The 13,419-nt window shown below is 43.4% G+C and overlaps 1 protein-coding gene across 1 annotated transcript; it reads left to right on the top strand.

Annotated features, from left to right (window-relative positions):
• Nucleotides 1-3,899: 3,899 nt before the first annotated feature.
• On the top strand, nt 3,900-13,002 carry CUNH6orf52 (chromosome unknown C6orf52 homolog). Its single transcript, XM_047103206.1, has 4 exons — nt 3,900-3,970; nt 4,187-4,364; nt 9,193-9,238; nt 12,652-13,002. The coding sequence occupies exons 1-4, from the start codon at nt 3,900-3,902 to the stop codon at nt 12,807-12,809; spliced, it is 453 nt and encodes a 150-aa protein (XP_046959162.1). The 3' UTR covers nt 12,810-13,002.
• Nucleotides 13,003-13,419: the final 417 nt, after the last annotated feature.

Here is a 13,419-nt window from a genome sequence, read left to right as displayed (position 1 = left end):
CAGGCTTTAGCGACTCCACGTGTAAGCGCTCCCCAGGCACTGAAAATGCTGTCGTCAAACTAACCCTCTGTCTCGGAAACACGTGTAGTCATTCACTGTTTTAAACTAATTCCTTCGCTTCGTGCTGGTTATCTTCATTATGTTAAAAAAAAAAAAGTCAAGTTATCTTACTATTTAAGTTATTTTCCTATTTACCATCTCCTTCCTGTGTCCACCAGAGACCTACCAAAGTGAGGGGGGTGTGAATAGGTGCAGTGGATGTTGGCTGGGCATGGGACAAAGAATGAGTGAATAGGACATTTCTTTGAAGTCTCATGTTTTATCTTGGAAGGCAGCTATGCTCACCACTATACCACCAACGCTACACGGTTCATGTTTTATCTTGAAAACTGTTAGAAATCGTCGGAGCCAATTCTCGAGCTCAGAAGACCTTAGAGAAGCATTTATCCAGGTGATCCTGCTCTAGGGCAGTTTATGGATAAGTTCTGAGGGCTCTCCAGCCCTTGAAATTAGATGCACAATTGTTTATGTACATTTTTGAAGGAGAGCATTGATAAAATTTCATTACATTTTCAAAAGGATTAGTGCCTCTAAAGTTAAAATGCACTAATCCTGGGGCACCTTGGTGGCTCAGTCAGTTGAGCGGTTGAGCTTCCGACTGGCTCAGGTCATGATCTCGTAGTCTGTGGGTTCGAGCCCCGCGTCGGGCCCTGTGCTAACAGCTCGGAGCCTGGAGCCTGCTTTGGATCCTGTGTCTTGCTCTCTCTCTGCCCCTCCCCTGCTCACGCTCTGTCTCTCTCTCTCTCTCTGTCAAAAATAAACATTAAAAAAATTGTCTTAATGCACTAATCCAGTCTGAGGTTATAAATGTGAAATAGGTCTAGAAAAGTAACTCAAAACCACCCAGCTAAGGGACAGTAGACCTATAATGCTGCTACTTTTTACATTTCCTTGGGCTCAAACTTTCTCTTTAACAAAGAAGAAAGAAAAGCAGTTTTTCACTGTCTAAAGAAAAACAATACAAAATTACATACTTGTTCAACTAGATTCGAACTGAGCATACTTCCTGCAAACCTCCTGGTCTCTTTCCAAACACAGGATGCAAAAAACCATTTAATCCTCTTCTTGTGAAAACTGCAGTTGCCAAGAAACAACCAACTGTTAAGACTTCATTAACACTAGAGCACAACAGGATTTTTTTTTTTTTAGTTTTGCTTTTAAATTATTGATCAAAAAGCTTTTTACACTTGAGCTGTGTGTTGATTTATTCATTCATTCAACAAATATTTATGGAGTGCCTGGCTTTGTTTGGTTTGCTGAAGAAAAAAGTTTTTTTGGTGGGGGGGGGTGGGTAGTAAGGTGGACATGCTGTGCTAAAAAGCAGGATACAGCAAAGAAAAATCAGCCATGTTAGAAATATGAGAGTCTCATATTTCTGCTCAATTACCCCTCCCCGCCCCCCCACTTTCTCACTGTGGCAGGTAGCAAGTCTTAACTTTTAGGACTACAGAGGTACATGTGCATATTCCCAGAGGACTTTTTGTCTCCTTTGCGTGTAGAAGCTGAGAGTGGGCTACTTCCCCCTGGACACTGGCCAATTGTCTATCCTGGTATAAATTTGCTTCACCTGCTTCACGGGAATAAGGTGAAATATGAGGAGTTGGCCTTTGGGGCTTTTAAAGAGCGAAACAGCATTTGTGAACCCTTCCTTGTCCCTGTCATCAACAAAGCCCCTGAGTGTCCATCTTCTCTGGAGCTTTGCTCCTGGTCCTCTGTCCCCAGCTCCTGCCACGCTGCTGGGGGATTCAGACACGCGTCATTAACTTCTCCCTTCCCCAGCCTCTGTAACCACCTTATTATAAACGTCTAACTTCTGCTTTCTTTTCCAGCGATGGCTTTATCGCTCACCCATCTATAGGCAACATTCTGATTTTCCTTTTACAAAATCCAGCTCTAAAGAGAAGGAACAAAACACTGATGAAAGTTTTACAAAAAGAATCCTCAACAGATAGGTTTTATTTGAAGGCTAAGCTGCTCTAGCAGTTAGGAATTGCGTTTAACTTCATACAGTAACCTAAATCAGCCGTGGCTTAAACAAGACATTTATCTCGTAAGTAAAAGAAATCTGGAGGGAGACAATCTAGTGCTGGTACAAGGAGTCCTCAGTCATCAGGCACCCAGACACGTTCTCTCTTTCAGATCCTATATTCCGGTGTATGGCTTCCCCTTTTATGTCACCTCATAGGCCAAAATAGGTGCAGCGTTTGGGTTCCAGCCATCATATCTCTAATCCTAGCACTAGGTCCAGAGAAAGGGTGGAGTACCACACGCCTCCTTCCAGTTAAGCAAACACCCTTGGCCCACACAGCTGTCCTCAATCCTCTTATAATAGTTCTATTTACATCTTATTAGCCAGACTTTGGCCGCTCGGCCACATCTACCTGCGCTTGGGGAACTAGGAAATGTCTTTTAGTGAGGCCTATCTCTGCCCCCCCAAAAAATCAGGGTGCTGTTATTTTCCCCCCTAAATTTTTATTTAACGTTTATTCATTTTTGAGAGACAGGGAGACACAGAATCCGAAGCAGGCTCTAGGCTGTGGGCGGTCAGCACAGAGCTTGATGTGGGGCTCGAACCCACGAACCATGAGATCATGACCTGAGCCGAAGTCAGACGCTTAACTGACTGAGCCCCCCAGGTGCCCCTGAGATTTGTTATTAAGGAAGAAAAGGAAACTGAATAGTGGCTGGCACCCAGCAAGGTGAGGCAGAGCTGCTAATCAGTAACCTCTCCCAGGAAGCATGGGGACATCTGGAGAAGGCTCCACTCTACACCCTGCTTTGCACAAGTAGCTGTTCAGTAAATAATGGGTGAATAACTGAATGATTTGAATTCATGATTATTATTTTTTACAACACCAGCAAATATAGACTACATCAAGCACTTATTAACAAGCTGCAGGGAAATGGCCAGACCCGAAGTGCCCCTATTTGGACTCAAAAGTTACCTTCTCACATTTGGACACTGTGTAGGCTGGCTACTTAGGCAGAATCTGAGTGAGGCTCTAATCCAAACCTATGGAATCAGAACCTACGTTTTAAACAACATGCCGAGGTGATTCATATGCACGTTGAAATTTGGAAAGGCATGCTGTATTTGGTGTTTTTAAATAATTTTGAGCCACGGTATTATTTCTTTAAAATGTTTTCCTGTACCCACATTAAGAGGGTAGGTTAGTGTGTGTGTGTGTGTGTGTGTGTGTGTGTGTGTGCGCGCGCGTGTGCGTGTGTGCGTGCGCGTGTGCGTGTGTGCGTGCGTGCGTGCGCGCGCGCACGTGTTCCTTCTAGGACTTCTTTCCACCGGTTGGTCGGGGTAATGATTTCAACCTGCAGGAGCTATTTAAAAAAAAAAGTCCACTAATTGCTCCTTCCAATAGTTAGCAGATAAGTGAACTGAGGAGGGAAACATCAACGTGCGGTATTTCTTTTACGGTTTTCGTTGTTACAAATGACTCAATAATTGTAGACGGTGGGATGGAGTCTTCAGTGGGTTTCACAGTTGCTCAACACGCACTCCTCTGTGTCCCCGCTGGCTTTCGGCTGCCTTCCCCTGGGCCTGGAGTTGGGAGAGGCCGCTGGCAAGCTTAGAGCCAGCTGCTAGCGTGCAGAAGGTCCCCCCAGGTGACCCCTATAGACTCCTACCCCACCCATGCCTTAACCCCATTGTAACAAAAGTCAAGCAATTCATCACCCAGCAGGAACTGCTCCTATGTTAATTGCTCTCTCTGGCAGTCCGGAGAGAGATTTGCTGGGTGAGAGGCTTTAGCCCCCAGAGCTGGAGTTATTGCCTCCCGAATAAAAACTGTGGATACCTGGTCTCTTTTTGCGAAGTTTCTGGATAAATGGCTGGGCAGGAGAGTTTTGCAGGCTGTGGCATAGCTCAACCAAGTACTTATTACTGGCACTGGCAAAGGTGAGCTGGTCTGTCCTACTCCCAGTGAAAATGAAGGGCGTCCATGCTCTGTTTCTTCCGTGCTTTTTGGCAATTTCCAAACCATCGCTTTGGAAATTGGTGTCCTTAAACAGTTAACGCAGAAATCATCTTTACCTGAGCCTCCTGGGAAAGAAGAGTTTTGAGTGATTCTGCCTTGCTTGGTGATGTCATTCTTGTCTCCCCTCCGCTCATTAGGGGGAAGCCCGTGTTCCAGCCCTGCCTGGGTTACCAATCGGGCAGCTGGTTTGAGCAGCAGCACAGCGGTTACTCCCTCTCTGGCTATGACTACGGCTGTGCAGCAGAGAGAGATGGACACAACCTTTCTGTGCGTGAGACCTCCGGACGCCCAGCTGCAAGTCTGGTCACACCTAAGGTACCCCTCCCTGAAATGAATCCTGTGTGGTCCGTGAGCCCAGCATGGAAGTATCTTTTTCCTACCTTCACACCTCCGGATGCTCTCATTCAAATTCCCACAGCCTATTTTAATGCCAGAGAGGAAAAGCTGATGATTTGCCCACAATTTAAGTCATCGCTGTCTTCCAAAAACAAAATTATAGGCTGATGAAGTCCGTGCTTAAATTCTTACTGCTAAATTTTAGATTACCACTCATTTGATTTTACTCTTTTTAGAAAAAAAAAATGTTTATTTTTGAGAGAAAGAGAAGAGAAACAGAGTGTGAGTTGGGGGAGGGGCAGAGAGAGAGGGAGACACAGCATCCGAAGCAGGCTCCAGGCTCTGAGCTGTGGGCACAGAGCCGGACGTGGGGCTCGAACTCATGAACTGTGAGACCATGAGCTGAGCCAAAGTCAGAGGCTTAACCCACCGAGCCACCCAGGTGCCCCTTGATTTTACTCTTAAACACTTAAAATAGGACTAGAGGTAGTTTTTTGTTTTGTAATAGCAGAAAACATGAACATCCTTTTGAGAGCTGTTCCAGGGGCATCTGTGTGGCTCAGTCGGTTAAACGCCTGACTTCGGTTCAGGTCATGGTCTCACAGCTCGCGAATTAGGGGCTCTGTGCTGACAGCTCCGTGCCTGGGGCCTGCTTCAGATTCTCTCTCTCTCTCTCTCTCTCTCTCTCTCTCTCTCTCTCTCTCTGCCCTTTCCCCACTCATACTCTGCCTCTCTCTCAAGATTAAATAAGCATTTTAAAAAAATTAAAAAGAACTGTTCTAATGTTTTGGTTACTAATGCGAGCTATTTCTGAAATGGCACAGATTTCTGTGTTAGAATAAGAGAAAGCTTCCCCCGTCTTTGTCCCTTTCCTCTTCCCCATTTCCTCCCCAGTTAGAAGAAACCCCTGTTCAAGGACACCCATGTCCTCTAGATTTTTCCCTTCTACTCTTGCTAAATCAGGGTGATTGGGCTTTATTTCTGTTTGCGGAGAACTGAACAAGAATGAACTTGTGTAGTACATACTGGTTTACTCCTTGCTTCTGCTGGCAGGTGGCATTAGCAGATGTTCCCCTTTAATTTTTTTTTTGAATGTTTATTTTTGAGAGAGAAAGAGCGCGCACGCACAAGTGCACAAATGCGCGCAAGCAGGGGAGGAACAAAGAGGGACAGAGGCGCACTGACAGCACAGAGCCCGGTGAGGGTCTCGAACTCAAGAACCATGAGATTGTGACGTGAGTGGAAGTCAAGACTCAGACATTTAACCAACTGAGCCTCCCAGCCTCCCCGAGATGTCCCCCCTTTGAAAGAGCTTTCTTTAAAAGTTGCCATTTTGGACGAGCTGTGATATTAGCTCATCCCTTGGGGGCTAACATTTTAAATGTTGTTAGCACTTCAACAAACCTTTACCGATCTCCAAGCATTTGTCAGAGTGTTCTTTGCCTAAGGATAGATTGCCGGAAGTAGAAGGTCGGGATTAAAGAATGTAACATTGAAAATTTCAGATCGCGAATTACTCACCAAAAAGCCTGCCTACGTTTACACTTCTCATTGCTGTTGTGAGTGTGCTTGCCTCTCCGTGTGCAATTTACCAACGTGACAGGTGTGGAAGGCGTTTGCCTTCCATTGAGGGCAAATACCTTTTAAGCTGTTGCCTGATGATACCTGCGTTCTGTGACCTCATCGATGTTCTTTGGCTACCTCTCTTTCTGTTAGTTATACCCCCTTTTATCTGACTGTGCAGATGCTTGCCTATTATGGAAATTAGCACTGAGCAGTCAAAGTGTTAGTGTTCTCTCCAGTTTGCTTCCTAGTGTTCCTCATGGGATGGCCTGTACCTTAAACCCAGAGTTGGATTTACTATTTCAACCCTCAGTTTTTAGAACTTACATTTGCTTGGTATCTTTTTTTTTTTTTGCCCAAACTTTCATTTTCAATTTTTCAAGTCTGTTTTAGGCGTGCCTTCTTCCATATAAAATATCTTGTTATATTTCTTGTTTTTTTTTTTTCTTTTTAAACCCAGATCGGGTTTTACCCTGTTAGCAGATGTTTGATGTTGCATCACTTAAAGAAAATTTTGCTATATTACCTGAGGTTTTAGCACATTTTTTTCTTCTACCCCTTCTCTTTTTCGCTAGTTTGGGAGATAGTCTCTGTGTCTTCCTGTGGTTACCCTTATCTTTAAATAGAGAAGTATAGGTTTTGACTGCATTATCAACTTCAAAAATGAAAGTATTTCTTGATTTCTGCCCACTCATGAGAAAACAAAATTAACACCAAAGAAAGAAAAGACGGTAAGAAACAACACCACCAAAGGAACAAAGAAACAAATAAAATGTTTTTAATGTTTATTTATTTATTTTGAGAGACAGAAATCAGGCGAGCAGAAGAGGGGCAGAGAGAGAGGGACAGAGAGAATCCCAGGCAGGCGCTGTGCCGTTAACACAGAGCTCGACTCGGGGCTCAAATCCCCGAACCCTGAGATCATGACCCAAGCTGAAATCAAGAGTCAGATGCTTAACCCACTGAGCCACCCAGGTGCCCCATAAATAAATAAAATTTTTAAAAGAAATTAACCATTTTTTGTCTCCTTGTCCCCTGCCTCTTTCTTCTCGTTTTTGTTGACACCTGCTGGGATTTTCATCCCAGTCTCCTGTCAAATTATTACCGTAACATGCAGTTTTTCTTTCTTTCTTTCTTTCTTTCTTTCTTTCTTTCTTTCTTTCTTTCTTTCTTTTTCTTTCTTTCTTTTTCTTTCTTTCTCTTTCCTTCCTCCCTCCCTCCTTTCTTTCTTTCTTTCTTTCTTTTTCTTTCTTTCTTTTTCTTTCTTTCTCTTTCCTTCCTCCCTCCCTCCTTTCTTTCTTTCTTTCTTTCTTTCTTTCTTTTTCTTTCTTTCTCTTTCTTTCTCTTTCCTTCCTCCCTCCTTTCTTTCTTTCTTTCTTTCTTTCTTTCTTTCTTTTTCTTTCTTTCTTTTTCTTTCTTTCTTTTTCTTTCTTTCTTTCTTTTTCTTTCTTTCTTTTTCTTTCTTTCTCTTTCCTTCCTCCCTCCCTCCTTTCTTTCTTTCTTTCTTTCTTTTTCTTTCTTTCTTTTTCTTTCTTTCTTTCTTTCTTTTTCTTTCTTTCTTTTTCTTTCTTTCTCTTTCCTTCCTCCCTCCCTCCTTTCTTTCTTTCTTTCTTTCTTTCTTTCTTTCTTTCTTTCTTTCTTTCTTTCTTTCTTTCTTTCTTCCCTCCTTCCTTTCTTAACACGCAGTGTCAAGAATTAGAAATCTACCCACTTTCGTGGCTGTGGTTAGCACACTTGTGCCACCTGCCTGCTTTCCTGGCGGGAGTCCCCAGTTATGAAGCTGTTCAGCAGTATTCACAAAGGTGAGGCTTTGCCGTGGGCCTCTTTTACTCCCGAGCGCCCTCGCTTTATTCTTGCCTAAGAAAGGATGACCTCTGCCAGATGTCCCAGCTCTATTGTCCATTTCCCCCTCTGGGGCACGCTGGTGTTCTTAACGCTTGTGTCTCCAGGGTAAGAGGTTAGCCTCCCAAGAGCCCGGTGCGTTTTGACATTCTGTCTTTAGATCAGAGGGAGTGGATGTGTTCAAAATGATTCTCAGGTCTTTGGGCTCCTTCAGCACAATGGTCCCACACTCCCACCAGCAGAGTTAGCACTCTGCTAGCAGAACACTAGCAAAACCACTAGCAAAAGTTACTAGATGTGCCCTTCTTCAAGAACAGCAGGTACTTACTGCCCAGGTGACCCTCACACCAGAGAGAATGCTCTGTCTCCATGGAGCACCTGCTCCCTGCATCCTGGTCAGGTGAGATCCACAGTTACCTGAGCACACGTTGCAAAGGAGGAAATGTGAGGTTACTCGGGCATTGTGTTATGAGAAAGGCCTCCTTTAAACCCAGATTCTGGCTGTCTTAGCTGTTTCTAAATAGGAAAAAATACACCAATGGTGAGATTAAACTTATGGTAACTACATAATTTATTTTCCAAACCAGGACCTATTTCAGAGTGAAAGGGAGGGATGCTTTCTGACAGGTTGAAAATAAGAGACAGTGGCTCTTTGGTTTTCAGTATAAACTTGTTCTTCTTAGCAAGGGAGGCTTCATGAAGTTCATTGGGTCCCAGGAGCTACCTGGGCTATTCCTGGATGGCTTGGTTCCTCGGAACAGCTGTACATCTTTAACAGAAACACTTCCCAACAGGCGCCTATGGAGAGGAGTCATAGAAACTTACCCTGTCCCAGGAGAGCCAATAGGGTCTGGGTTAACCAAACAAGTTTTATTTGGGGAGTGCTTCTTGAATTTACTTCTCTCATTGACTGGTTAGCTCTTCTATAGTCTCTGTTATCTGCTTAAGCACCTATTGTCCTGGCCCTTAGCTGAGCTGTGGGGTCCGGGTGTGATTAGAAGGCTCTAGGGAGAATGTGCTCGTGAAGATTTTACAAGTCATCATCTGGAAATAGGGGCAGAGGTCCAGACAGAGAGTTGGGCATTTAGTGCAGGGACCGTGGAGTCTGGATGCCAGGGTCCCTGGTGTCTAGTTCCTAGCCCAGGCCTTAGGATGCCAGTTAGTTCCAGAAGCTTCAGGGAATGCTCCTCCTTTGTGACTTTTCATCTGTTGACTCAGATTACCTATTTCATAACTGTGGTCATTATTACTTAAAGATTCTTCAAATCAAAGTTCAAAACAAATTTGATCTAAAGGGAGTTCAGTGTCTTAGATATTATTTTTGACAGTGAGTGTTTTCTTTAAAAGCGTGTGTTGATAGTAAATCTTTATTTTTTTTCTTAACATACTGATTTCCTTGTAGGAAAGCACGGCTCTGGCAGAAAAGCAAGATGAAAACCCACTGGAAGGTAACGTAAACCCTGTGTTGCCATGGTTGAAAACAAAACTAATCCATTCCCAAGGTTACTCATTACTCAACTGGCTCGAAACCGAGAGATTCTACTGGAAAATTCCTACGTAGGTTGTGTAAGCCATTTTTTTCAGCAGTTCATCTGGTTTTTGGAAATTGTTTCTGTGGGAAGCTTGAGCTAAACCACCTGTTTGGGTCTTTCTGAAGGACTAGGAAATGGGGACATTTCCAAACAATAAAAAGACAATAAATTGTTTTTAAGATCAGTTTCCTCCATAAATTTAAACTTTGGGATTAGTAATGCTTTAATTTTGATTTTTAAGGGGAGAAGTAGGAGGTGATCACTGTGACTTTGGCTTCCTAACTTCCCTCAGGGTTATTGGTTCCTGGGGGACCTCACGGGCCCAGTCTGTAGGGTTAGGCAGTGCTCCTTGTAGTTCCTGATCTATTTTGAAAGAAAGAAAGTGCATGGGTACGAAATGCCCAGAGCAGGACCCTATTATTAATCGAGGAAGGGGAGAAAATGTGTGGCTTGTTTTACTTAAGTTACAGGCAAGAAAAATAGAAGAGACTCTCAGAGAGAACACCTTTGCCAGTTTCTTACCACCTGCCTGTGTTATCACATGGCCATCTGGTGGTTTCCTCCACCCCCAGGGGACCCCCACAAGACCAGTCCCCCCCACTGCCTCGTGACTGCATCAAAGGTGAGAACAGCTGTCTTTGTAGTCCCAGTGACTAATACAAAGTCAGCAAGTCAACAGGTGCTCAGTGTTCAAATGAAATGAAACTGATGTTTAAAAGAAATCTTTAAATGCTATGGGGGAGTTCTAGTTTTATCCAAATACATTTGATTGAAATGTGAATAAAAGGTACGCATTCTATCTCTCAGGGGAATTTCATTCTGGTTAAAGCCTGAATCCATTCTCCCTGCCTTCTCCAGTCCTGCGGACGGTATAAAAATTACAGAGAAAGACCCACAATAAGTGTGCTTTCTGGATGCAGACCGCCTGGGTTCAAATCTCCCTGACAAGCTCTGTAATTCCAGGCAAATTCCCCTCTAGGACATCAGTGCCCCATCTGTGGAATGGGATGTGAAAACGAACCTCCTACAAAGTGTGACAGTAGCTCTAACCTGAAGTGTCTTAACTTCATCTGGCAGATAATAGCAATTTTGGTGGTTAGTATAAGCTCTTCGTAGAGCGGGGGGAGTTCTGTCCAGGGCAAATGTGATTTAAACACAAATCCAACCACATAGAGAGTTTTAAATTTTCTAGTAGACAAATTAAAAAAAAAACAACTAAAAAGGAACATGAAATTAATTTCAATGCTTGAAATATTTCAGGTATATTAGGTTACATTTAAACATGTAATTAATATAAAAATAAGTGGAATTTAAAAAATCTTTTTTTTAATTTATTTTTTTACATTTGTTTATTTTTGAGAGACAGAGGGAGACAGAGCACAAGTGGGGGAGGGGCAGAAAGAGAAGGAGACACAGAATCCAAAGGAGGCTCCAGGCTCTGAGCTGTCGGCACAGAGCCTGATGCAGGGCTCGAATTCACGGACTGTGAGATTATGACCTGAGCCAAAGTCGGATGCTCAACCGACTGAGCCACCCAGGCACCCCAGGAATTTAAAAAGCTTAATACCAAGTTTTTGCAATGCAGTGCATATTTACATCACCTCTCTGATAAGGACTAACCTCATTTCCAATGCTCAATAACCACATGTGGATAGGGGCTGCTGGATTAGCTTGGTCTAGAGGTCTACCAGGCTTAGGGAAGATGTATTCGTTTGTCTTTTATGGGCGTCTTCTACCACTAGGGTCAATGTCACTGGAAGGGCCTAAATCATTAATCTGGGGTTCATAGCTGACCATACTGTGTCTGTTTCTAGGCCACAGGTTAGAGGACAGGCAGTACTTATATGGATGTGGTCCTGACACCTTTCCTGTGACCAGGAACCTAAGTCAGGAGCCTTTTCACAAACACCTGCCCATAACGGTGAAGGAAAGAACCCTGGGGCATGACCTTAAGAAAGAGAATTTCAGAAAGCTCAGAAAAAAAAAAAAAATCTAATTTTATGACCAGATGGTCTCAAGGGAAAGATAAAAAGGGAGGGGAAGCTCTAAACAATAAGAATCAGACAACACAGTCACGAATGACCCCAGGGAAGCAAAGTGGGAAGTAGCTCATGAAACTTATATGATGCTTTAGGCCTATGATGACGGTTGATAATCTTGGTTCTAAAATAAGCACAGAAGGATGTTAGTCAGCTCAGGCTGCTGTAACAAAATACCACAGATGGGGTGGCTTGAATAACAAATTTATTTTTCATAGTTCTGGACACTGAGAAGTCCAATATCAAGGTACTAGCTGCTTCAGTGCCTGGTGAGGGCTCTCTTCCTGGCTTGCAGAAGGCCACCTTCCTTCTCATTATGTCCTCATATGGTGGGGGAAACATAGAACACCATCACTGGTGTCCTTTCTTATAAGGGCACTAATCCCATCAGACTAGGGCCCGACCCTTATGACCTCATCCAGCCCTGATTGTCTCCCAAAGGCCTCGTCTCCAAAATACCATCGCATTGGAAGTAAGTGTCTCAAAGAATTTTAGGGGGCACAAATATTTAGTCCAGGACAGGCATACAAATACAAATGAATAGTGTGGTCTCTTATGAGTATTAGGAAGTAAAAATTATGGTCCTGAATGAGCTAAGGCTTGCAAACATTACAGAGGAACACAGCAAGGGCTGCTTCAATTACATTCAGTACAAGGAGAGAAAAAAACGGATGGCATTCAGCACCTTGGAAACCTGACAACTTGGAATGAATATCTAGGTCTGACGCTTTCATGGTAACTTAACACCACCTCACCATAGGGTTCCAGGTTTCAGAGAAGGAAGCCTGTGCCCCCCTCTGTTTCTGAATGGGCTGCTATAAACAATTTATTCACTTACGTCAATCTGCTAATTAAGCAAATAAAGCAACGTGTTTATTGTTTCAAAGCCCCGTTCTGGGGATTTAGTCCTGGCTGGCTGGTGTCCTGTCCACCCAGGTGCTCGTGCTGGAAACTTAGGGCTCATCCTTGACCCTCCCTTTCTCTTTTGCCCCAAATTGAACCCATTTCCAAATACTGTCCATCCATCTCCAAAACATCTCTTTATCCGTCCATTTTCTCCATCTCTTCCACCACAGGGATGCTGGTTGAGCCCGGTCATGCTACTTTCCCAGCTCCCATTTGTATTTTCAAATCTTCTTGAAAGGAAACGTGCAGTTTAAAAACTCTAACGTGAAACGTCTGCAATATTTTCCTGCTGATGTTTTTATGAAACTCTCATTTCAAGCCATTTCTAATATGTGTCCTGTAACACTTTTTTTTTTTTTCCATATGCGTTATTGGCTTCTGCAGATCCAGATCTTCGTTTGAATATTGAAGAACTGAACAAGGAGTTTATGGTGAAAAGCGAGGAACTCTATGACTCCCTCATGAGTTGCCACTGGCAGCCTTTGGATACGGTTCATTCGAAAATCCCAGATGAGACCCCCAAAGAAGCATGCAGCTCATGAAGCTACCCAACTGTCAGATCAATTGCATCTTGTTTTGGTGGAGTGTGTGTGTGTTTGTTTGCTTTTGTTTTTGTTTTGCTAAGACAAAAAGAATTCTGCCAGGAATGCACTCTATGCTGTATGTAAATACAAATCTCCAGGACTTAAATGTGACTGACATGATAGAATGTAATGTAAATAAACTTTACCAGCATATCCATTTCTGGAAGTGTGTTATATTGAATAAGTGCCAGAAGAGGTCACGTAACTATCGTGGTAGAGTAAGCTGCACTGTAAGACATTTGAAAATAGGTTTGGAGCCCCTGGGTGGCTCAGTCAGTTAAGAAACTGACTCTTGAATTCAGCTCAGGTCACAGTCTCACAGTTCATGAGTTCGAGTCCCACATTGGGCTCTGCACTGGCAGTATGGAGCCTGCTTAGGATTCTCTCTTCCCTCTCTCACTCTCTCTCTCCCAAAATAAATAAACTTTTTTTTTTTAAATGACATTTGAAAATAGGTTTAATAAGGGGTGAGCCTCTGGTTGGGGCATTAGTGGATAGATGTGTAAATGGGTAAAGAGTGTGGAATCACATAATCTGGCTTGATGGCAATTGATGGCCAGAAGTTAGC

This window comes from Lynx rufus, unplaced genomic scaffold, assembly GCF_022079265.1.
Source record: "Lynx rufus isolate CCGP_SWC_20201006 ecotype Redwood Valley unplaced genomic scaffold, mLynRuf1.p SCAF_6, whole genome shotgun sequence".
Lineage (NCBI taxonomy): Eukaryota > Metazoa > Chordata > Mammalia > Carnivora > Felidae > Lynx > Lynx rufus.
The sequence above is the reverse complement of the archived record's forward strand: the minus strand, read 5'-3'. Positions and strand labels throughout refer to the sequence as shown.